We start from the raw sequence: 26,566 nt of genomic DNA, 5'->3' as shown, positions 1-26,566 counted from the left end.
TGGCAATGTCAGGACCATGTAGGGGTTAATGGGGACAAAAAAACCTCAGATGAGAGCAGGTAGGAAGAAACAGAGGAAATGAAAATAGAGACTTAGAGGCAAATTTTCAAAGAGGATTTTTTGTTTGTTATAAAGAGAAGAAAAGAAGTGGAGCGGGACCTAGAATGGGATGTGTGGTCTAGGGAGGATTAAAGGCAAGAGATTTAACAGCAGATATTTGTTAAATGAATATGTTTTAAGAATACCATAGGGGCCGGACGCGGTGGCTCAAGCCTGTAATCCCAGCACTGTGGGAGGCCGAGGCGGGTGGATCACGAGGTCAAGAGATCGAGACCATCCTGGTCAACATGGTGAAACCCCGTCTCTACTAAAAATACAAAATATTAGCTGGGCATAGTGGCACGTGCCTGTAATCCCAGCGACTCAGGAGGCTGGGGCAGGAGAATTGCCTGAACCCGGGAGGCGGAGGTTGCGGTGAGCCGAGATCGCGCCATTGCACTCCAGCCTGGGTAACAAGAACGAAACTCCACCTAAAAAAAAAAAAAAAAAAAAAAAAGAATACCATAAGGACCAAACGACTCACCAGATAGGTGTACATGATTCAACAGTGTAAACATGGTTTATACTTCAAGTTCCATACTGTAAGACGTACATGTCACATTCACTTTGCTTCAAATGTAGGTGTCAATATCATATACGTGCTTATCTACTTTCTGATTTGAACGCGATATAAAATGGAGTTGTTTAACTCGATTTGTAACCAACCACTTTAAAATATTAAAATGTAAGGACTGATGGGCTGATTGTTGCAGCAAACCACCATGGCACACGTTTATCTACGTAACAAAACTGCACGTCCTACATATGTATCCCAGGACATCAAATCAAATCAAATCACATCATAATAAAAGAAATAAAGATTCTGGAAATCGAGATTACCAAATTAAAACTTTCAGAGGTAGGGGGTATGCGTTTTAAACAAAAGTCCCAAATGCGTCTTACCATCAGGCTTGTTTTTAGTATTCCTTACTAATCTAAGGAATAATAAACACTTGGAAAAAGACAAGTTCTCCTACTTTGTAGATGTGCAATATGGGTTCAGGGGCTGACAGTTCAAGTCTATATTATGGTGTATTTTTACCTCCAGATCATGTAGCCTTTCTCACCCTTGTTTCCCAAAATTGAAAGGATAATTTAAAAAAATGGTAAATGTAAGAATATTTTAAAATACTTTCTTTAAAAAAAAAATTACTACTGTGGAAAACTGGAGAGGTCCTAATATACTGAAAACTAGCTCACAGCTGCCAGTCCAAATTATTTTTATTTAATTAGCTTTGGACAAAAAAAACAAGTAGGAAACCCCATGCAGAAGCCTCCAGCATTGGCTCGGCATGCCTGACAGGGGCTCACGCAGACTCTTTAGAGCATTTAAGACTCTGGGCTATTTGCTTATGGTTCTGAGGTGTCTTTTCAAAAATGGGTTTGCTAGTCAAAATGAAACAAAAAGGCAGCAAGCTGTGTGGATTTTCCCTTCGGAGAAAGCCAAGTGATGGAAAGGCCGGGCCGGCCCCCCAGCGACAGCGGCGCCTGCACCCCCGCCATCGGCTCGGATGGGAGGTAGTGCGAGCGGCCTGGCCCCCAGCCCACCCCGCGCCCCGACCGGGGAGCCCGGCACTTGCCTGCTGGTGAGCGCGCGGCTCCTGCGTCTTCCCTTCCGGCGGAGCGCGACCAGGCGGTTGGCGTCTTGCGCCGGGCGTTGAGAGGCTGGGGCGCCTCCTACGCGGCGGGCAGCAACCCCGTCCCCGCTGCCACCGCAGCCTGCACCCCTTCGCGCTCGCGGAGCAGTTCGCTCGTGAGTCGGCGGCCCCACGCCTTTGCAGACGCGCTGCCTCAGCCCTTGGAGGTCTTCGCTCACCAGGCCTGACTGCCGTCGGCACCTGCCCCGCCGCTCTCGAGGGGTCGCTCGAGGGCGGGCTGCTGCATTGCCAAGGCAGGCCCCACCCGGGACGTGGCGCTGAGGGCCGGGGCAGTACAGCTACGAGTCAGGGGTTAACGTGGCGGGAACACTCGGTAGAAGGAAGGAGCTCGCAAAGAAGGGTGGAGGAGGGGAAACCGCAATGGGGAACTGTCACCAAGGCTAGTGGACTCTCCCTGCTTTTTTTTTTCTTTGGCATGTACCCCCCAAAGCCGGACGTCAAGGGCCAGAAAAGTCTGGAAAGGAATTCCACCGTGTTTGCCCCTTACAGACCAGACAAACCCCTAGACCCTTCGGAGGTACAGAGACTCTCCTGGTTCCCTAAGACAGTCTCTTGACTTTTCCTGTCCCTTTACAGCTCTCTCACTTGACTACCGCAGCCAACCCTACCCCTGACTAGGGTGTGCAGCACATCAGCCCCTGCCCCCAAAAACTACCCTGGGAAAGATCCCTTTTTTCAAGTTCGTTCTCCACAGCCGAACAGATTGGAACGCCACTGAGTATCAAGAGAGAACAAAAAAGCAATTAGGTAAATAAAGCGTAAGAAGCCTTATAAAGCCCCAAACACCCAATCCTAGTCATAATCTAAGAGCCCCAGTTCAGAAATCTCCCTCCCCTTTTAATTCTCAGGCAATCTCTACTCCCTGTCAAAGGAGACCCAGTTACTGAATCTCAGATGAGACCATGGATAATAAATTCGGAGTGAAGGTCCATACCTGAGTCTCAGAAACACAGTACAGGTAAAGCTAAGAATTATTTCCTCCCTTTCCCCATCCAACAACAGGACGGCTTATTGAAGGTAGGCACTTCAGGTAGTAGTTACTTGGTGTGCTGCAATGTAGTCAGAAATGCCCTATTATGTACCATGTCAACACAATTCATTATCCAACAGTTGATTCTCCAACTGCTCCACCTCCCAACAATTCTACCTAAACTCTTTGGGTAAACAGTGGCTTCCTAAATCCAACTGATACTTTTGTTGCCCTCATTTTCCCTGGGAGTCTCTCTTTGGGGATTGACAAAGTTGACTGTTGTCTTCCAACACTGTTTCCTTGATGTTGACAGCCCCACTTTGCCTTTATGCTCATCCTGCTTGTTAACATTCTTTCAGTTTCCTCTGCCTGTTCCTCTTTCTCTGGCAACCCTGCAAAATCAATGCTTTTTAAGCTTTTCCACTGAAATACCACCCATGACAGATTCCATAACCATGTACTTCCCTATTCACCACTTAAGAACCTGAAGTCACTAGTGTCAAGGGCACATTTACTTGAAGTGTTCCATCTTCTTTTAAATTGCTCGAAATTTTGCATTCTTCTTCATAATATTGTCACATGTACTAAAAAATAAATTGGTTACAAGTTTAATTGCTTAACATTTTCTCTCCAAATGTTCAAGAAAATGCATCAGTCACTTATGCCACATATATTTAGATTACATTCTATGTGCTAGGCATTAGGGATATTGTGTGAACAGCAGGCACAGTCCTAGTTCTCAAGGAGATTTTATTGTCCAATCTGGGAGACAGATACATAAAGAAGTGAGACAATTTCTTTTTCTTTTTTTTTTTTTTTTTTTTTTACTTTTTCTAAATTTTAGTCTATCCAGTCCAGGAACACACGTAGTATTGATTTTCATGTCCCTTTACCTTTTTCAGTCTGAAGCAGTTCTTCTAATCTTTCTTTGCCACTCACGACCTTGGCATTTTTGAAAAGTATGGGACATTTATTTGGGAGAATGTTACTCAATTTGAGTTTCTCTGATGTTTTCCCTTGATCAGATTTAGGTTATGCATTAGAATAGCATAGAAAGGATGCTTTGTACTTCTAAGCATATCATGTCACGAAGTACATGATACTGATTTGTCCTTTTACTGGTGAGGTGAACATTGATCATTTGATCAAGGGGTTGGCAGCCAGGTTTCTTCAATGTAAAGTTACTATTTTTCTGTGTTATTTATAAGCAATTTATGAGGAGATACTGTGAGACCATGTAAGAATTCTGTTCAGCACACTTTCACCCACTAAGTTTTACATCCATCAATGATTCTTGCGTGGATCAGCTAGTATTGTGATGATTGGCAGGTGGTAATTTTTTAGCTCCATCAATCCTTCTACATTTAGAGGTGAGACAATTTCTGATCCGTGCATTGATATGGGGACAGGGAATCTTCCTGGTGGGCAATTTCTAGCTATAAACTTGGTTATTCCCATTCAAGAAAGGAGGGGATGACCTGACAAACTGATAAATATACTGACTTATAGGCAGTGTCTAATAGATCATGCAGCTTTTAGGTTCTTGGAAAAATGAAATGGAAAATTTGTAAAAGATCTGTTGGTTAGACTTAAAGATAAGCCTCTTGGAGTAGTGAGATCATGTTAAGATATTCATGTCCCACATAAGTGCCTAACAGGATGCATCAGGTGGAGATTTGCAATAAGGGGAACAAGATGAATTGTCTGGTGGATGTCAGTCTTTTTCTCCAGCCAACCCAGGGCTTGGTTAATGGGCCCATTTACCAAGTGGCCATCACAGCAGTGACTATTCAGTTGACTCTGACTTTATCAAAAGGGAGATTATCCCAGGTGATTCTGACCTAACCAAGTGAACCCTTTCTGGCCTTCTCTGAAACAGATTCTAGTCAGAAGTTTTGCTGACTTTAGAAAGGCAAACAGTCATGTTGTGCACTGCTTATATAGAAGAGCAGCCCTAAGTAGCTGAAGACCTCAGTTCTACAGCTTCTAGGAACTAAATTTTATCAACAACCTGATTAAGTTAGAAGAGAACTGTGAGCTCTAGATGACAATGCAGTTCAGCTGACTTCACTGCAGTCTTATGAGACCCGAAGCAGAAGACCCAGTTAAGCCATGCGGAGACTCTTAACCCCAAGAAATTGTAAGATAATAAAATTATGCTGTTATAAACCAGTAAATCTATGGTAATTTGTTACTCAGCATAGAAAACTAAAACAAGAGATAAAATAGCACTTGGATGGAAATCTATAGCTTTAAATATGTAAATGAGAATAGAAAGTCGAAAATTTGAGGAGCTAACCATCCACTACAATATGGCAAATTAACATGGAAAGAAAAAGCTGAAATCACTAAAACAGAAAAGAATACAACAAAGAAGAAACAAAAATACTGGCTTTAAAAAAAACTTGTAATAAATGTGATAAACCTCTGGCAAGACTAGTCAAGGAAAAAAGATACAAGGAATACAAAGGGTACCATCCTTACAGATCTGGCATATGTTAAGTATACAAGAAAAACACAGTACTAATAAATTTGAAAGTGTAGACGAAATGGAAAGATTCATAGGAATATGCAATTTACCAATATTACATAAGAAACAGAAAAGCTCAACCTTATTAATAAAAAGAAATTGAATCAGCATCCTATAAAGAAGACACCAGACCCCAAGCACACTTTACCTACAATTTCTAATAAACAGTCAAGGAAGAAGTAAATATTATATACAAGCTTTCCCAGAAAACAGGAAAAGAAAGCCACTTTCCAACTCACTTTATGAGGCTAAGCCAGGCTTGATATTAAGCAAAAATCTTAAAAGAAATCCAGCTATTAAAAATAAACCACATCATGCCAGGTTGTTTTTACCCTAGGAAGAAAAGGCTGGCTTAACAACAGGAATCCAGTTCATGTAACTGACCACATTCAGAGAATAAAGGCAGAAAAATCATGATTTTCTCAATAGAGCTTTTTAATAAAATTCAAAATTTTCTATCATTTATGATTATAAAAAACTCTAAGCAAACTAAAGATAGGTGGAGTATTTCTAAATTTAATAAAAATACCATAAAATGCTTACAGGATACTTTGAAAGCATTCCCAGAAAACAGAAACAAAACAAGAATGCCTACACATAACCTATTCAACATTATACTGGAGGTCCCTGCAAATGTAATTAGGCAAGAAAAAGTAAAGAAAGGGAGAATAGAATGACAGACAAATCTATCATTACTTATAGAAAGTGCAAAAGAATGTATAAATTACTAGACTTAACAGAAGATTTTTGCAAGTTTGCTGAATGGAAAAATTAAAGTTTTTCCACATACCAACAAAAAATTAAAAACTTAAAAGATATCATTTATAATGATAGCATCAAAAACATAAAGATACAAGAAAGTAAAATTAACGAAGTATATGTATACAGTATTTCTATGAAGACAATTATGATTTTATTCAAAGATACAATGGAAAGAAATTAACTCACCAAAAAATGCCCTATTATAAAGAATTTGTTCACAGGTAAAATACAATCCCAATCAAAATCCCAACAATTTTGTTTTGTTGAAATTCCAAAATTTGTATAAAAATTCAAAGAACTGATTACAGCCAAAATCTTGAAGAATAAGGTATAAAAAGACTTATTTTACCAAATATCAAGACTTAAAAGCTGCAACAGTGTGTTACTGATATATGGGCAAACTGATCAATGTAATAAAAGAGAGCCCAAAAACAGACTCATGTAAATATGAGCATTTCACAGATGACAGAAATGGCATGTTCAACCAATTGAGAAAGATGGTTTTTCAAGAAATGAAGGGGGGAAAAAAAGAACCTGGATACCTACCTCACCCACAAAATAAAATTCAATTTAAGTAGAAGACAAAACTACACATATTTTAGAACACAGTATAGAAGATATTCATGACCTAAGGGAAGTATTTTTTTAAACAAGACAAACACACCAAAAATATAGAAAAACATGGATAAATTTCACTAGGAGCAGAAAGATAAACTGTGAGAAGACATTTGAAACAGTTATAACCAAATGATTAAGTATTCTTGGTACATGAAGGAATTTTATTAACTTAAAAAAGTCAAATTTTAAAAAATGGACAAATGATTTAAACAGCAACTTAGCAAAAAGGGGAAATCCAAATAGTAAATTTGAACAAAAAAATAATTAACCTCATGGAAATGCAAATTAAGCAACAATGAGGTACCATTACAAGCCCAGATTTTCCAAAGTTTTACAAATGTGGAACCTTCTAATGCTGCTGGTGAAAGCACTGATTAATTACTTTGGAAAAGTTAGGTATTACCTAGTAAATTTCAAGATACATATATGACTCACCAATTTCATTGCTAGATGTATTCTCAAGAGATCATACACATGTACAACCTGACATATATACAGGGATGTTCATAGTGGCTTTGTTCGAAATAGCAAAAAAGGCAGAATGATCCAAATGCCTTCATGGAAGAGATACATAACGGTGGTATATTAATGATAAAACAAAAACTATAGCGATATGCATCATCATGGATGATGCTAAATGTTCAGCAAGTCACAGAAAAGTGACATTTCTATTTATTAAATATAATTTAATACTTTATTAAATTTTATTAATGTTTACTTCTATCTGATTGTTAGACTACTTTTAAGGAATGCAGACATCCGTACTACTCGAAATGTGGTCCCATACTGATCCTATACTGATCACCTGTCATTGGTTGATGGAGAGAGAAGCACATAAAGTGAGTAAACATGCATAAACTTTAGAAATGCTGACAGTAATCTGACAGTGCCAGTACATTCAAGTACATGATTGTGTATTTACAAAAATATCAGTTTATGATAATTTCGCAATTAAAAAAAAATGTGAGAACTAGTATACTTAACTGGTAAAAATACGAAGAAAAGATTATTTGCATTACAAGCAGAACATTGGTTATCATGTCTCTTGAGGTGATTCAGGAAACTGACCAGGAAAGGATACATAGGAGCTTTCTAAGGTATTCACAATGTTATATTTCTTTACCTGAGCATTGGATATATGAGTATCTGTTTTATAACTTTTCTTCTCATTAAATTGTACATCCCGAATGTGGTCTTCTATATAATTTCACAAATGTAAAAGTGTAAAAATTTGTTATGGACAGTACAATACCAATTTCTTTAAAAAATACAAAAATATCTATAAAAACTGAAATACACCAAAAAGAATGATGGAATTATGGGCAGACTTTGGTATCTGAACAATTACTTATCAAATTCTTACGCTGTTGCCTTTTCAAGATAGTAGTGATCATGAGGAATCCTCCAGCACTAAAAACAGAGTATGCCAGACCAGTGTCACTTTTGTATCTAAATTTCAGCAAGGAAACTGCTTCCTAATGATAAAAATAGGATAACATCCTTGTATTTTCCTCCAGAATTTGGAAATTCCTGAGATGGAAAAGTTAGTCAGGAGATCAAATATCACTTTTACTGTTAACAAAATTAAAGAACGTGTTTTTCAATCTGTAGCAAGAGGGACTGGTTAATACCCATATCCATAAACTGGAGATAAACCGCTCAATTACTGGCATAGTCACATAACCAGGGCTTCTGCTGTGGGGAGATGATGTAAAACTCCCTAAGGAATAAGTCTTCTGACCTTCATATTCTCTTATTCCTTTAGTACTCTGTAAATATTGTAGACCCTTAGAGTCCATTCTGCTCCATTACCTGTGTAACATTAGTTGCTCATACAGCTATCCCATGTACGCCAACTAGGTTATGTTCCTGGTGGTCAGACTGTCTTATTCATTTTTTTTTTTTTTTCCAGACCAAGTCCTGCTCTGTAGCCCAGGCTGGACTGCAGTGGTGCAATCCTGGCTCACTGCAACCTCCGCCTCCTGGGTTCATGTAATTCTCTTGCCTCAGCCTCCCGAATAGCTGGAATTACAGGCAGGCGCCACCGTGCCCCGCTAATTTTTGTGAATTGTAGAGACAGGGTTTCACCATGTTGGCCAGGCCGGTCTCAAACGCCTGACCTCAGGTGCTCTATCTCGGCCTCCCACGGTGCTTGGATTACAGGCATGAGCCACCGCGCCCAGCCTGTCTTATTAATTTTTGAAAATTCTAGCAGACCATTATGTACATGACAGACATTCAAACACTTTCATAGTTGTGTCATGTATTGTTCATATAGGAGCCACATAAATAGAAGTCATAGTAAGGACTTTAGGAACTAAAAAAAGACCAAGAGACCAGAATTAGACTAATGATAAAAACAGAATTACTAAGTGCTTGTATATGCTAGGCACTGATCCTCAGTGTTTCATAAACATTTCATTCTCCTTACACCAGATGGCAACACCTTAGCAGCAGATGGAAAACAGAAATATATGGTTAATCAAATCCAAAGTCACACAACCATGACTTGAATTGGGCTGTGACTCCAAAGCCAAAGCACTGAACCACTGCTGAGCTATAGTGAAATCAAGATAGCTAAGCCTTCAGAGATCTATCCTTAATTGTCTTTTTGTAAGGCAGTATTACACAGTGCTTGAGAAAGAGGGCTCTGGAGCCAGACTGCTATGGTTCATATTCAAACTCTGCTAATTACTGTGTGAGATGAGATTTCTGAACCCCTCTATGCCTCAGTTTCCTCATCTATAAAATGGGAGTAATATCTTTATTGCATGGAATCATTGCAAAGATTAAATATGTCAATACAAATACTCAGCACAGCACCTAGCACAAGGTAAGCATTCAATAAATGTTAACCTATATTTATAGTTATTTCCCTGTTGTTTTTGGAGAATTGTGCCCAGGAACCAGACTGTCCCCTCTGACCACATTATTAAGAAAATCACTGATACAACTGGGTATTACACAACCTAAAGTTAATTTACTTAAAAATTAAGACCTCTTTGGAGCAACTGTTGATTTAAATGCCTTTGAACTACACAACCTTTCAGTAAGGAATGCAAAGAGGAGGTTAAAAATTAGGCAGTATAGACGTGGTATTTCTCTTTCACTTTCTTTTTTGGACAGTCCCTCAGATATTTTTTAATAAAATACCAAATAAATAATCACTCGCATTATAGAACTGTACTCCAGGATTTAAGTTTCTAAGGAGCTTTAGAAAGATTTAAATCCTGACAGAAATGAGTGAAGTCAGTTTGTTGAAAGATTTTTTTTTTATTCTACAAGAAATTGGTAGGTGCAATCCTGTTAAAGAAATTTCTTGTTTTCAAAAGTAAATGAAAAACCCCTCTGAATTATTCATATATTAATTTAATTTTTGAAAACAATAGTCATAGGGCCTGCTTCGTCCTATTTAACTATAAATGTTACACATTTACAAACTAAAACAAAAACGCATCGTACAGAGATTTAAATGAAATTTAAAAGAATAAATTTGCTTTTCAGTCCACTGTATTTTCAAAGTTACTACCAAGCTTGGATGAAAGTTGTGAACCACAAACCATTTGTTTAATAGAAAAAAAAAATGTGTAGATTATTAGCAAAGTAATACCTTAAAATGTATCTTCACACAGTTGCAATTTTAGTATAAACTTATGTATCAAGTTGCTTTCCATTATTTATTCTACTTTAAAAATATATACAACTATGATGTTCAAATATGTATTCTGAGCCATTACGTCCAAACATAAATATTTGGGAAATTCAAACTGCTGCAACACATTAGGAAAGGATTAAGGAAAAATGATGAGCTACAAATTATGCAGTTGGAGGAAGAAAAAAACATTACTTAGCATTTATGTCTGGATAGGTATGTATTTTCTAATTTACATATACATATCCAGTTGAGCATAAACAACCATCAAAATTTAACCAGTTACATAGAAACTAGACTCAGCCTACACTATTTTGTATAACAGGTTAACAGTAGTGATTTCAAAAATTTTAATATATCTCAATAGTTTCACCAAAAATTATTTGTGGTAATATTCTAGTATTACGAAGTTTTGAGAGGTACAGATTAAATGAGTGCACTATCTATGCCAAACTCAGTAAGATCTATACCTTACTGCTTAATTATGGTGTAAGTATCTGAACACAATAGCACAGAGGCGCAACCAGAAAAGGACATTTTACATATGCCCATGCTGATCAATCACATTAACATTAGTGCTTACAACTCTCAAATTTAAATAGACAGGGACACTTATAAAGCTGCAGGACAACTTCAATACAATAACCAAAATTGATAAATCTGCAAAATCTTAAACTTTACTTCTTAATCCATTGATAAATATTATTTAAAGAGTAATTATTTGGTCTTCAAAAATCTTAAAAAATTAAAGGGTTGAAAACATGTTCACTCTGCTATACTGTGGCATCTGAAATTACCAAGCATGACAACTTGAATTTGTTTTGTTCTTACATGCAAGAAGTGTATATATGCATTTTAAGATAGCTTAGAATTAAGAGTTAAACTTTAGTCAGTAACGGTAAGTGAGTAGGATGGCTATCCAATCTGTATTCTATGGTATCACATATCAAAGTCTCTACGACATGACAATCTTGTTCAGAACTCATCACCTTTGGGTAGAGAAGAGAGGCATGGCAGAAAAGCAGTTGCAATTAAAAAAAAAAAAAAAACAGCAGAAAAGCTTTAAATATCTATACAATTTTGAATCATCTTGTATTCTATCAGATAATACTCAGAACAAAATCTTATTTCAGTCAGCTCAATCTACACAAGTTATAAGATGCAAACACAATGTAAACTCTATAGTGTACAGAATATGCACTATTTAATACTAATTAAATAAAGAACAGTCAATGAAGATTACCAAATAGGAAACACGTAGCATTCTAAATTTTTAAATCACTTTAAGGTAGCTAACCAGAAACTACAGAAATAAAATATGCAAGACAAAAAAAAAAAAAAAAAACAGAAAAAAAGGAAAGCAACTAACTTTTCAGTGCATCACACCTATGAGGATAGAATGTATGGCACTTATGTGATACTAATATTAACAATTGTTCATTTAAGCTGGGAATGACTCACAGACATTAAAGTCATATAAGGGCAAGAGCCACAGAATTAAAATGTGAAAATTAAACATATCTCCTTTTTTCTTTGTGAAAGCACTGCAAATGTAACGAGTACAGGTAACTCAACAAAAATTTTCGTATTTCATTTGCCCCCATTGTAGTGTCTTAAATTATTCTGTAATATTTCTACCTGTTATAAACAGTCTTATTTTTAAGGCCTGTATAAACTCTATTATGCTACTCAAACATACTGTTTTCTGTGTGCTACAAATGCCTTTATGAAAAAATAGCATAACTGGTTATAAATCATAGAATAAACCCAAAAAACAAAAGTTTGACATTTTCTAAGCTAGTGAGAAATAAATTATACCATGATGTACCAATATTAACTAGCATTCCTATGGTAGATTTTTTTTTCCTCCATAAAATTGAACAGTGCAGACAGAATAGGGCTTGGGCTACAGTTCATCACATTTGGTTTTCTTATAAACAATTAAAAGGCAATTTTGTTCCTCCATAACACATGTAGACATTAAATCTAAGGTTTTTAAAATATCAACTACCTATAAGAAAAGTAGTTTTAAATGGTTAAAAGGAATCAAAATACCAAAGTTTAGTGTGCCAAGAGTAGATATAAACAACCAAGAACAGAGTAGATCATTGGTATTGATTATTTAACATGAATAGCCCAAAATGAGTTCCAAAGTTTTTCCACCTTTACAAATAAAAAAAGGTGTCCTTTCCACAGTTTGGGGATATGCATTGTACATCCCTCCCAACAAGTATGAGTAAGGTTTTAAAAATGTTGTCAATATTAAGTTCTTCAGTACCTAAATTAGAGGACAGCAATTACAGTGGCAATGGTGCATCAATTCTCAAAACGTAGTTATGATCCAACACGAGTTGTGGTGGTTCTTTTATCTGAGAAAAAGCTTTTCAAAAGAAATACCTGCCCTATGCTAACCACCAGAAGAATGAGGGCTTCTCCTACTGACCAATAGGCCACTCTTGTATTTAGATCCTCTGCTCGGCTTCGGCCTTGAGCTTCTCTTAAACGGAAATGAGTCTGATAATCGATGACAGACTTCAGAGCTTCGTGAATTGAAACACAGGCAGATTCCATCTAAAGAGAAATATTTCAGTCAGTATGTGCGACACTTTGTGTAGACTTCATCTATCATACTCAGCTTTTTGTTCCAATTTGATCTCAATTCCTCTTTTGATTAGCATGCTACTAATCTGGCATTCATTCAATACATTTATGCCAGTTGTCCTTGCAGTGAAACCCTCCTACTCATTTTCACTAGGACAACTGTTAAGGCTAGAGATCTCATGAAGCAGCTGTTTTCCCCAACTGAGATATCACAGCCATGACATCAGTAAGGTGGCAGATGGAACACTAAGCTAACAATAGCAGAAATACTTATCAGCTAAGGTTGGTGACTACAGAATTTCCACCCCAAGTTCTTTAAAGAAGAATTAGAAGGAAGAGAATGACAGTAAGTTCACCAATAATGAGAATATAAATCAAAACCCAAATACCTATTAAAAAAAAACAAAACTTGGTACAAAAATAAAAGACTGAATTAGTCAAAGTTCTTTGAACTATGTTTAAAACAACCACAACATCAAAATCGTTAGGTAACTTTTAAATCTGAAAGGGATATATCAGAATAGGAATAACTTTTTAAAAATATTTATCGATTTGCTAAATCAGCCTTTTCCCTCCTGCCAGTCAACTAAACCAATATGTATGTTTCCAACAGGATGCAAGTTTCAGTTTCACTGTGTAATCAGTTTGTGAGCCTTTAGCTGATAACAGCTTGCCTTTTTATACATTTATTATACCATCTGTTTTGAGAAAGGTTAAGTGACTAATTTTTTTGTATACTATGTTTAATATTTTTCTATTGCTGCAAACTTAATCCTAGTGGTAAAATATATGTTTTATTATTATTTTATGCAGCAAACCATGTATTAAGTTTTTACAACAAATCTAAGTTTGTCTTAATTTTAGTTAAGGAAAACAGACATTAGAAAATAACATTTAATAAAGTTCTGCTAAAGTATGAAAGGAATAATTATTAAAATACTCTATTAAAACTGCTTTTTAAAAATGTAAGAAATTAGGAGGCAAACAAACTGCATTAACCTATTAGAAGAGTCAAATGTTTTTGTTGTCCTTGCTTTGTTTGGGTCCCTAGGAATGAAAACTTTGCAAAACTGTGCTAAAATGATTTCTAATTTGTGATAAGGAACTACAGAGAGATGTGCCTCTAGCATTTCTTTGCTTTCTCTGTATTCTCAAAATGACATGTTGCCCAGGGATTCTTCACCTGCAAAGTAAACATAAAAGCAAGCAGTTGATGCAAATGCAGAATGTTTAGGAACTCCTTCAAGCCTGTCCATGGGGTATGGGTTAAGAACTACTTGATTAGAGAAAATTACAGAAATTAAATTACATGCATCCATACAACTTTTGAGATGTGATTTTTAAAGAAACTTTTATAGTGAAAACTTCCATATATATCCAAAAGTAATGAGAAAGTACAATGATCCCCTACCATGTCAATAACAATTAGGACATGGCTAATCATCTACATTCCCCACGAATTTTCCCCAATTATTTTTAAAGCAAATCCCAGATTTTTTATCACTGCAGCTACAAATACTTTTATACTTTATTTCTAAAAGATAACACTTTTTGAAAACATAACCCCAATAGTATTATAACACATAAAATAAAATAATTTAAAACAGTTACTTAAAGTCAGGAAATACTGTTCAAATTTCCCCTATTGTCTCAAAATTTGTTTTCAAATTAGAATCCAAGTAAGGTTAACACAATCATCTGGCTAAGTCTTCGTTAATCTTTAGGCTTTCTTCCTTGTTTTTTTCTTTCTTCCTTGCCACCTATTTACTGAAGAAAGTTGGGGGAAAGAGGACCCCTATCCTGTGGCATTTCTCACTTTCTGGATTTTGCTGACTACATTCCCATGCTGTTCCTTTATCCTCTGTATGTCTTGTAAATTGGCATTTGGAGCTAGAGACTTGATGGAATTCAGGTGCAATGTTCTGGGTGGGAACGCCTAGTAGTCAGTGTTGTGTACTTATACTGCATATTATCACAAGACACATAATGTCTAGTTATGTCTCCATTTGTGAATGATCATTCAGTCTGATCCACTCACTAAAAAGTTCCCCACAAGCCTTTTACTTAATGGTTTTAGTAATGACTGGTGATTATTGCCTACTCTAAATCCATCATTATATCAATGGGTAAAAAATGGTGAGAGTAAAACTCTCATCATTTGTTCTGCGTTACTAGCCAGTAATTTTATTCTGAACTTACTAGCTGGTAATTTTCAATTTTAAAGTATGAAAAGTTGCTTTATAAATATCCCTATTATACGAGACATTAGCTTTTTGGAAGTAGGAAAATGAGACTAAGAAAAATAAAAAATGTAGTATGGATAAAGAAGGGTGTGATACTAACTGCTTTATTACCATTCATTTCTTATATTTATCCACTTAGGTTTTCAGAATAAGCCGCCTTATATAAGTTAAAATTCATGAAGGAATGGACACAGGTTAAGGTACTGACCCCAAAGAAACATCATTTTACAAAGCAAAATATCTTTCACACAGGACTTTAAAATAAAGAGAACATTTCTAAAATTAAGAGTATTTGAATACATCTTGCTGATTCTTACAGGTTTACGAATCAAGGCTTTTACACATTCTTAAAACTGCCTCTTTCGCCATGACTTTGGCCAAGAGACTAAATAGAACCTGGGAACACTAAAATACCAGTTTAAGGTTTTAACGAATAGGTGGTAAATAATTCCTTTTCATGCCTAATTGAGTACTTTTAGATATGATCTAAGCCCACACAGGTTGAGTATTCCTTATCCAAAATGTTTGGGACCAGAAATGTTTTGAATTTCAGATTTTTTCTGATTTTGGAATGTCTACATATACATAATGAGATATCTTTGTGATGGGACCCAGGTCTAGACATGAAATTCAATTATGTTTCATATACACCTAATACATATAGCCTTAAGGCAACTGTATATGATATTCTCAACAATGTGTCATGAGGTCAGATGTATAATTTTCCACTTGTGGCGTCAGGTTGGAGCTAAAAAAAAGTTTTGCATTTTGAAGCATTTTGGATTTTGCTGTATTTGAACTAGAAATAAAACAGTCCTCATCACCTAAGCAATAGCTGATCATTGGGTTTAAATTTTTTACACTATCTTCCTCTATTTCTCCAAAACAAAACTGAATTTAGCTTTTATAACTTTTTGTGAAATGACTTGCCATTAATCTTCACTATTCCACCTAAAGTTACAGCACAAGTTACTGTTAACAGCAGCTTGAGTAACACTAAGTAATGGTATAAAGGCTATCATGTGGTACTATTTATCTACTAATTTAGGCATTATTTTGCTTCCACTTACACCAGCCTAATGAGTATGATAGCAACGTTCCTTCAGGGATTAAAGAAAATGCTTCAGAAGATTGGAACATTGCTCAGCCTTCCCAAACTTCTTTTACTATTGATGTTTCTACCTTAGTGACTTCCTCGTATTTTAATGCTTCTTTCTCTCTTTACACTTAAAAGTTCATAAGAGCTTTCACATTATTTTTCACTATAATTGTTATCTGTGAAATGCCTACTATGTAACAAATAAGATATATTTTAAAGATTGTTAGTCGCAAAATTCCATGCTCATCAGTTAGTGCATGATATTAAATTATGCTTTTTTCCTCCTTTTAAATATACCAACATTATATTGATTTTTTATTTACCTGGGTAAGGGCACTGACTCGGTTCTCACTAGGAAACAAAGGTGGGTCTTCTCCAACTTGAAAATCAAAATATACAGTTTTATGTGTAAAAGTAGAAAATTCATTGCTGAAGCAAAATTTGTATGTCCCATTTTTGGAGGCTGTGAAGGTAAAACTATCATACTGTTTCTTCATCTCTTTGTATAACACTTTACCATCAGGATCTTCTAATCGACAGTCTACATCATAGTGACCACCAGTAATCACCTATAAGATATTAAAAAAAAAAAAAGTCACTGCGAAAAGTTTGAAAATTAATCAGATTTAATCAGATTTCCTGTGAAAATGGCAATAAAGTAATGAGCAAAGGACTTACTATCACGGACAATTTTACATTTTTTGATTTTCACCAGTAGATGGAACTAGGGAGGAGATTTTACTTCAAATAAACTTTATAGAAACTACAACTGTGCTAATTAATGTAGGTCTATTGTATCACTTAATTCTCCCAGCAACCCTACCAGAGAGTTTTCTTCCTTCCATTTGACAGATTGAAAAACTGATGTTAAATAAGCGACCTATTCAAGACTATTTATCTAGTAAGAAGCACAGGCAGAACTTGAACTCCAAAGTCATATTCTTAACCTCTATTTTTACTGCCTGCAATATTTTCCTTCTGAAAATTTTCTCACCCACTTTCCTATTAGCATCATCCAAGCACACACAGACAGTGAAGTAATAAGGTAGATCAATCTTTAGGATTACACTCCATGCATACGTCTATCATAGAACTTAGGCTCATTTTACTGCCAAATTACATGTAGGTTGTGTTTCTTAAGTTCTTTTATAGTCAAATATATGGACTTTGATACATATTTTGTTTTGAACTACACTATGAGATGAGTAATGGAGTGGGCTATTCTAAAAGTATATAATCATTTACAACCTTGTTTTCAGGAGACACAAAACTGATTAAACAAAATATTGTTGAAACACTTGTGATTAAAGTAAAAACAAAAAAAACATAAAGGCAAACAAGTCTGTTTATCTGGAAAGCCTGTATTAAGGGGAAACATACTGAAAGGAAGGCTGGAGGTAGGTGACATGAGTCTGAACAGAACTGTAGAACTATTTTTCAAGGGCTTATACTTAATCAGTTACAATTCCAGCCATTTGGGCTGTATAAACAGAGGAGGGAGAGACTTTTCCTGTGGTCACAGGATAATATTGTAAGAGACAAAAGGGGGAAAGGATTAAAGAGAAAGGCTTCCTTACATGAGAAAGAACTGAGTAGGAAGAAAGAGGGAGTGGAGAGAGGTGAAGAAACAGAGTGAGAGTATAGTGAGAGTATCCACTTGTGAAAGACATGATTAGGAAGAGACATTGGGTTGAAGGTTTCCCAACCACCATGTGATTGGGTAGCACAAGATTATTTTCAACCTTGAACCCTCTTGGTTAGCATACTGACATTCTAGGTCTGTAGAATGGAGTTTTCAAACTTTGGACTTAAAAGAAGGATCTGTGACCTGTGTGGCCTTTTCCCACTTCAGAGAGAAGATGACTAGCTGAACTATGTTACAGATCATTTTGATAATCAAATGAAAATAATTATGCACTTAGGAAACTGTAAAAATATGTAAATGTTAGTATAAAGATAAAATGTTTTGATATAACTGTCTTATTAATTGGGCATTTACCAATCCCCATCCTCACCAAAATGGACAGGGATTCACTTTTTATCCAGGTGAAAATAATAATTTCATTTTGCTGTACTCAGTTATTCATACTTGGCCATTGTATTCTGAATCATCAAACACATATATACAAACTGAATAAGACCAGAACTTATCATCACCCTACTTCTCTTCCATCAAACATTAAAACAAGTAATCTCACTTAATAGTATCCCTTTAAACCTGTCTAATCACCTACTATTGAAACTGAGGATCATCCCAAACTAAGTGTTCCTGTCTATCCATATGACCACACAAATCTCTCAATCTTTTTGCCCCTCTCAAATTCACTGCATTCCTAAACCACAATCCAGACAGGACTACTGCCAAAACTTCCTAAAAGGTCTTCCCACTACCCAATCTCTTCTGCCTAACTCAGGGTTTCTCAACCTTAGCATTATTCCCATTTTGAGCAGACTAATTCTGTATTGTAGGAGCCTGTACTGTCCTGTGCACTGTGGGACATTTAGCAGCATATGTGGTCTTTACCCACTAGATGCAGGTAGCTACCCTTCTCCCAACATGATGCCAAATGTCTCCTGGGAAGGAGGGGTGCCAATCTCCTCATCTTTCCTCATTCCCCATTGAGGAATCACTTAAAACCTTTTGATAATTACCTGTGGCCTGCAGAAAAATCTAAACCTGTTAACAATGACACACTATTCACCTGTTCTTCCTCCCAGGTAGCTTTAGAACCTCTTTTATTCACACCGTTACTCGTTCTATGTTCCTAAAATACCAGATTATCAGAAATTCTCTGAAGAAGTCTTTGCTTTACATCTGCACTGACAGTGGCAATTCAATGGGTTTGCTAAACAATCACAGGACTCAAAGTGACAGTTTTTGCAAATCTACAGTTTATTACAAGAAAATAACATAAAACATCACAGCCAAAAGCTGTCTCACAGCAAGAGGTCTGAAAAGGTCAGGCGTGGGCTCCTTTGTTCCCCTCTGTTAGTTCTGAGGCCAGACACATACCCTCTCAGATCCGGAGCCACCCAGGTGTGGAAAGAAAACACCTTGGAACCAGGGAACCCAAAATGGAGTCAGGACTGCATTTTTAAATACGTTGTTGGTCACATAGGCATATTCCTGCTATGTAGCCAGTCTCAACAGCAGAACTCTAGGTTGGGAGTGCAGTCTCACAGAGACCAGGAGCAAATCATCAATCTGACTGTTATCAATAAATAATGTTGACAAACTGCCCCCAAAGCCCTTGAACTCACAGTCACAAGGCTATTATTATAACAGCTTTATATTAAAGCTAGTAATAGTTTTGTGACTATTAATATATATAACTACAGTCACAAAACTATTATTATTCAATGTATTTCAATGCCATGCACAAACGTTAGCAATAGAACTCAGGCTAATTTCAGGTCTGCTGGAACTGTCATGAACATGACTGCCAGGGCCCTTTCTTCTCTCCACTGCTGCCTTATAGAGAAACTCCTATTTATCTTTCAGATTCAGCGCTAACATCAGCTCCTCAGCTGAATTTCCCCTGAAGATCCTTCTGTCTTCTGCCAGCACTATACCTAGTGTATACCTTTATTGTTGCATTTAATGTTATATGACTATATACGTTTATGTAAGCTCTCTGAGGTCAAAGTCAGTCTCTGGAAGGTAGTATAATAAAGTTAAGAATTTAACTTGGGACTGCATTACTGATTCAGCAACTTCTAAGTTTTGTGCCCTTGGATCTATCCAAGGTTAGCCTATCTAAACCTGTTTCATCAGTAAAAAAGGAATAAGAACTATATCAATTTCATATCGAGCTTCCCTGAGAATACACTTGAAATGCTTAGCATACTGTCTACACATAAGAGATGCTAATTTGTTAGTCGTTGTAGTAGTATCCTTATCACTAATCACTGAGTCTGCACACATAAAAATCCAGGAAATGCTTATTAAATTCAAACAAAGAAAATATTGGCTTATACTTTTTATCACAGTTCCTGCTATCTTCTTTTCTGTTCCCTGGTGCTAATCCATGAAGGTAAGTAAGCCTAAGGGTCATCCTTGGCCTCCCCTCCCTGGCCCACTATAGCCATATAATCACCAAGTCCTGTCGATTCTGCCTACTACATTCTCTCCAATCCTTTCACTTTTCACTTACCCCACTTTTATCACCCTACTCTAAGCCACTATTTTCGTGTCTGGACCACCACAATAGCCTCCTAATCAGCCTTCCACATCCACTCTGCAACATCTTACCACCACTTCTCTACCTGCACAAGTTATTATTAATGTAGCTACCAAGAATACTCTGGTCATATCACTAAACTGCTTATAAACTCTCTGATGGCTTCCCATGCTTTCATGAAAAACAAATCCTTAACATGGTCTGCAAAACGCTATCTGGCCTGCCCCTGCCGACCTCTTGCTCTGGCTCCTTATTCCCAACCATACTGAACCTTTCTCTATGGCCCTCAAATTCTGTGTTCACTACTACCACAGGCTATTCCCCCTCCTCCCTTACCAAGGGATTTACAGCCCATTCTTTAAAGTTCAACTTAAAATAATTTTCCAAAGGAAGCCTTCATGGATCCTATTTACTGCTCTTAAGGCACAGTTCTGATGAATGAGCAGGTAACGGGTAAGAAGAGTAGGATGAGAGGGAAATCATGAATGATGGCAGTGACCCTGTCTGTTTCGACCACTTCTGTATTACTAGCACCTAGTATTCAATAGCTACTCAAATGTTAAATGTGCCAAGCAACCAAAACTGGAACTCAGTAAAGACGGTTCTAACCAACTGAAGAAACCACATTCTGTTAAGTTTCTTTTTTATATAATCCCAGAGATCAGAAGGGGACTCTCACTTATCACAGAAATTCTTTCTACAACATCCTTGGCAAATGGCCGTTCAACCTGTAATGGAGCTCTTCCAATGACAGGGACCGCATTAACCAATAGTCCCAATACTGGCAAAACCGAAAAGCAATGAAGTTAGACACTGGCAGCACTTCAAATCCAATTAAATTGGAGGTGCGGATTATAGAGTAGGGGATTGACACTGGGAACTACAGAGTAGAAATAATTTTCTTTAAAGGAATCTTTTAAGGGAGAAATTTCAATAGGCCTTAAAAACGAGAATGCAAAGAAAGGCTAGAAGCAGCATTTCTGAAATTCATCCATTTTACATCTGGACTTAACATCTCTCGCTCAAGGTTTGGAAGAGGAAAGTCAAATTCTGGGCATCCGCTACCTAGAAGCGATTTTTAGCCCCATAACCGGGAAACACGGACAGGAAAGGGCCATCCCCTCAAGTTACAGCCCCAACCCTGGAGCCGCGAGTTGGGGCCCAGGAACTGCTAGGCCCCTGATACCTGGAACTCCAGGGTGCACTTGGTGCCCTGAGCGATGTCCTCGTAGAAGCACTGCTTGGCGTTGTCAGGAAGCTCGAAGGTGATCTCAGAGGCGCCGCCGGGTCCCGGCACCAGCAGCAGCAGCACAAGCAGCCTGCAGCCCCAACTGCCCGCGGCGGCAGCCCAGCGCAACGCGGACCCCGGCCGCTGCATCCCGAGAAGGCGGCGGCGGCCTCAACCGAGCTGCGAGACTCGAGGTCAGGTCTGCGCGGACTTACCGCGCGCGGCAGGCCTCAGCGCAGGACGCCCAGCAAAGATACACCGCAGAGCAGGTCCGCCCCTCGGGGAGATTCGGGATCAGAGCGAGCCGCCGGCTTCCTGCGAGGGGCTCAGAGGGGCGCACCTGAGGAGGGGAAAGAGAAGCGGAAAAGGCCCGAGATCGTCGGAAGTGGGGATTAGCCCTTGTTGGGGAGGGGGAAGGGGCGGAGCCTGAGATACCGGCTCTAGTGACCCGGATGTGTTCTCCTCCGGGGCGAGGCGTTTGGAGTGCGTACGTGGAAGCCCGGGAAGCGTTGGTTCGGTCTCTGCGGCTTCCTGTGACGAGAGGCGTGGGCGGAGAGGGGCGAGGCGAAGAGAGGGGGCGTGGCGGCCGCGGTGGGTACTGGCGGTTGGCGGAGGTAACTACGCTCCACTTACTTTTTGTTTTTGTTTGTTTGAGACAGATCTCATCCTGTCTCCCAGGCTGGAGTGCAGTGGCGCGATCTTGGCTCACTGCAACGTCCACTGGGAACTTAGGGCTTGGGGAACATCGAGGGAGTGGTAAAGGCCTCATTTTGCCCTAGGGTGCTAATCTTTGGTGGTAGAGCGTTTTGCAATTTGCGGAGTTTTCTCATAAACAATAATAACTATTTGGTGGAAGCCACCGGGCAAGGAGCGCGAATTCTAAGAGCAAACGGCAGGAGTGCTTAATCCCTGCTTTGCCACGTACTGGCTGTGTGACTACCGGCCACGTGCTTAAACTCTCTGCCTCAGTCTGTATTTGTAGAATGGAGATAATAATAACACCTACTACAGAGAATTATTCCAAAGTTCCAGTATTTGCAAATACCTAGAAGTGGTTAGTATATAGCAAGTTCTACATGAACTTTTGTTAAATAAATTAAACATCTTAGAGTACGCCTTATCACCAAGCACTGTGCTAAGCACATTGCACATATTATGTCATTCCATGCTTCAGACAACCTCATAAGGTAGATATTGTCATGCTTATTTCACTGATGAGAAAATTGAGGATCAAAAACATTGAGTAACTGCCTATAATCACACCACTGGTTTGTATTGAAGTGCTTAAGAAATAATTGTATTAGTAGGTAATCAGGTGGTGATTCTTATGGTGCATTATACACTTTCTCATGCACTATAAACACGAATTAGATATTCTTTTTTAAATAAATGATTGGATGAGGCTTTAGTCAGTAGAGGGTTTTATGAAAAGGAAATAGAGGCAAATAGGAAGCAGGCAGAGGAGTGAAGAGGGTGAGAGGAGGGTGGATGAGTAGTGGTGTATGAAGGGAGGGAGATGCAGGGCTGCTGTGCATTCCTCCAGCCGCCTGTAGTGCCCAAAGCCTCCACAGTGGAGAAATAAAAGGAGAAGATTTGTAGCCAAATTCCTTAGTTATTGGGAGGGGATCTGGGGGAGGTTGAGCCTTCCTGAGAATTGGGTTAGAAACAGGAGCATTATTTGTGTTAGTGAGGGGTAAGAAGGCTGAATGCGAAAATAGAAACATGGGTTCTGTTTACTAATTCTGTGACCTGGGACAAGAAACATTGGTCTTTTAAATAAGCCTTAGTTTCTTCATACATAAAGTGGCTGTACAAACAAAAAAAAGAATGAATAAAATTACAATGCAATACATTACATACCACTAGACAGGCAAAAATTTTAAGAGTAACAATAACAGATATTGATCAAATTATAGAGCAACAAAACCTCTTATACACTGCTAATGTAAATTGACCAATCAAGTTGGAAAACAATGTGACATTATCTAATAAAAGTAGAATATATGTACACACACAGAACACACACGTATATACAGTGTGTGTATATATATATGTGTGTGTGTGTGTGTAGCCTGGAATATAGCCATAACCTGCAAACTCCACTTTACATATACTTATAGAGTGTATGTTTAGAGCAGTGGTTCTCAATTGTTGCCCTGAAGACCCTGAGAGGCCTCTTGAAACCCTTTCAGAGGGAATGTAATGATCTATGTGAAGCTGGATTTTCATTATGTATTTCAACCAAACAACATAACAGATTGAGTATCAAAGGAAATGAGCACTCAGCTTCTTCTACAAATCTAGATATGAAAGATTTATTTAAAAATTTCTTGCTGAATTTTTATTTGGAAAATGTTTTTATTAAAAGATGTATTTATGTAAATGTGTGCAGTGAATTGAATTGTGTCCCCCTAAAAAATATATGTCCAAGTCTCAAACCCTCCACCCCTGTGAATATGATTTTATTTGGAAATAGAGCTTTTGCAGATGTAATTAAGTTAAGGACCTCAAGATGAGGTCTTCCTGGGATTTACAGTGGGCCCCAAATCTAAAGACTGGTATCCTTATGGTATGATTTGGCTGTGTCTCCACCTGAATCTCATCTTGTAGTTCTTATCACCAGGTGTAATGGGGATAAGACCTGGTGGGAAGTAATGGAATCCTTGGGGCAGGTTTTTCGCATGCTGTTCTCATGATAGTGAATAAGTCTTATGAGATCTGATGCTTTTAATGTAGTTCCCGTAATCCCATGTATCATGAGAGGTACCAGGTAGGAGATCATTGAATCATGGGGGCAGGTTTTCCCCATTCATTTGTGTTTCACGTAAAACATTGTTAGTGTTCATAATGCATGAGAAAATGTATATAATGCACTATAAGAGAGACTACCTGTTAGCTGCAGGAAATCTGATGGTTTTGTAAAGGGCAGTTCCCCTGAACACGCTCTCTTGCCTGCTGACATGTAAGATGTGCTTTTGTTCCTACTTCACCTTCCACCATGATTGTGAGGCCTCCCCAGACACATGGAACTGTGAACTCGTTTAACTTATTTTTCTTTATGTGTTACCTAGTCTTGAGTATTTCTTCATAGCAATATGAACATGGACTAATACACATTATAAGAGAAAGGAGGGCAGATTTGAGATGCACAGACACAGAGATACAGGGGACAAGGTGGGGGAAGGGGAATGGCATATATGGCATATTGAAGACAAAGACACAGATTGGAATGATAATGTTCGCAAGTCAAGGAACACCAAAGTTTGCCCATAGCTATGGGAAACTAGGAGAATGGCTTGGAACAGCTTCTCCTTCAGAGCTTCCAGAAGGAATCAATCTTGGCAATATCTTACTTGCAGACTTCTGGGCTCTACAGCTCTAAGAGAAAAAAATTTATGTTGTTTCAAGCCATCATATTTGTGCTAATTTGTAATGAGATCCTCAGGAAACTAATGCAATGTGTAATAGGATTATTGTTTACTTTAAATGAATTATCAAATATTTAAAAATGTGTCAGATCTCCATAACCTTTACTGGAAATTTTTTAACTTTAAAACTTTTATTTAATCTTCAATTTTTATGATTCTGAGGCCCAGCTGAGCATGGTGGCTGACGCCTATAATCGTAGCACTTTAGGAGGCTGAGGTGGGAAGATCCCTTGAGCACAGGCATTTAAGACCAGCCTGGGACACATAGTGATACCTTGTCTCTATAATAAGTTTTAAAAATTAGCTGGCCATGGTGGCACATGCCTGTAGTCACAGCTACTTGCAAGGCTAAGGCAGGAGGATCGCCTGAACCTAGGAGTTTGAGGCTATAGTGAGCTATGATCACACCACTGCACTTCAGTATGGGTGACAAAACCAGATCCTGTCTTTAAAACATTTTTTTAAAAAAAGCTTCTGAGTCTAAAAAGTGTGAGAATCACTGCTTTCAAGAAATTCATGCACAGGTATACCAGAATACATATACAAGGATAGTAAAAGCCAAAGCAGTAGCAGTGCCAACTGGAAATACCCCAGATATCTATAAATGTAGGTATATGTAGGTATATTCATAAAATGGAACACAACATTGCAATGAGAATGAACATATTGTAGCTACAGAGCACAACATTGGAGAATCTTACAAACATGTGTTGTACCAGAGCGGGCATAGAAAGTCAACAACAAGAAAAAAGTATGCCAAATTGCAGGGTCTTTATTGCTCGCAGCCACGGAGGACTCAGGTCTTTCCAACCCATGGCCCCGAAAGGAGGCTGTCAAGACCTTTTATGCCTGTAAACCACCTCCTAGGCAGGGGTAGGAGTGAGGGGCTTTGGACATTCCAAGGGCCAGTGGACTTTGGACATTCTGTAAACCACCTCCTGGCGGGGGTGAGGGTGAGGGGCTTTGGACATTCCGATTATTATTTAAGTGGTTCACAGAAGTCAAGATAAGTTTTAGTTTACACACTGCCTGGGTAGGGTGGAAATTACAGACCTTAGTTACTTACTACAAGTCGCAGGGGCCAAGATGGCGTGGGTTTGGACTGCCTGCCTGTCACATCAGGGTTACTGAGGTATGGTTGAGGTATGCAGTTTTATGGGGCTTTTACCATGTCACACACGATGCAAAAGAAGGTAGGCAGAAAAAAAAATCATAGCACAGAAAGGCTGACAACAAGCAAAACTGAACAATTCCATTTTCCTTATATGTGGTGAAGCTATGCAAAAAAGCAAGAGAACGATTGATGATCTCAATAGTCAGGAGAGCAGGGAAGGATGGAGTAATAAGTGACAGGCAACACAGGGTAGGGAAAGTCGGGGGCTTCTTCGGTGCTGGTGATGCTCTTTTTCTTGACATCGGTGGTGGTTACGTGTATGGTCACTTTATATTTACTTGTTAAGCTTACATAATGGTTTATGTACTTTTCAGCACTTACGT

At 38.1% G+C, this 26,566-nt stretch overlaps 2 protein-coding genes across 2 annotated transcripts in view; both read right to left on the bottom strand.

Moving 5' to 3' along the window:
- Positions 1 to 7,778, bottom strand: part of TICAM2 (toll like receptor adaptor molecule 2) — a 29,653-nt gene extending 21,875 nt beyond the window's left edge. The window contains exon 1 of the mRNA XM_032274165.1: positions 1,680 to 7,778. The gene's annotated coding sequence lies outside the window, so the exon portion shown is untranslated. The remainder of the gene's footprint in view (positions 1 to 1,679) is intronic.
- Positions 7,779 to 9,886: 2,108 nt separating this feature from the next.
- TMED7 (transmembrane p24 trafficking protein 7) lies at positions 9,887 to 22,177 on the bottom strand. Its single transcript, XM_032274173.1, has 3 exons — positions 21,600 to 22,177; positions 16,556 to 16,801; positions 9,887 to 12,860 (listed from the first exon to the last, which is right to left on the bottom strand). The coding sequence occupies exons 1-3, from the start codon at positions 21,789 to 21,791 to the stop codon at positions 12,624 to 12,626; spliced, it is 675 nt and encodes a 224-aa protein (XP_032130064.1). The 5' UTR covers positions 21,792 to 22,177; the 3' UTR covers positions 9,887 to 12,623.
- Between the last annotated feature and the right edge of the window lie 4,389 nt (positions 22,178 to 26,566).

Source organism: Sapajus apella, unplaced genomic scaffold (genome assembly GCF_009761245.1).
Source record: "Sapajus apella isolate SASKATOON/1434 unplaced genomic scaffold, GSC_monkey_1.0 scaffold1, whole genome shotgun sequence".
Taxonomy (NCBI): Eukaryota; Metazoa; Chordata; class Mammalia; order Primates; family Cebidae; genus Sapajus; species Sapajus apella.
This window is presented reverse-complemented; position numbering and strand designations above follow the sequence as displayed.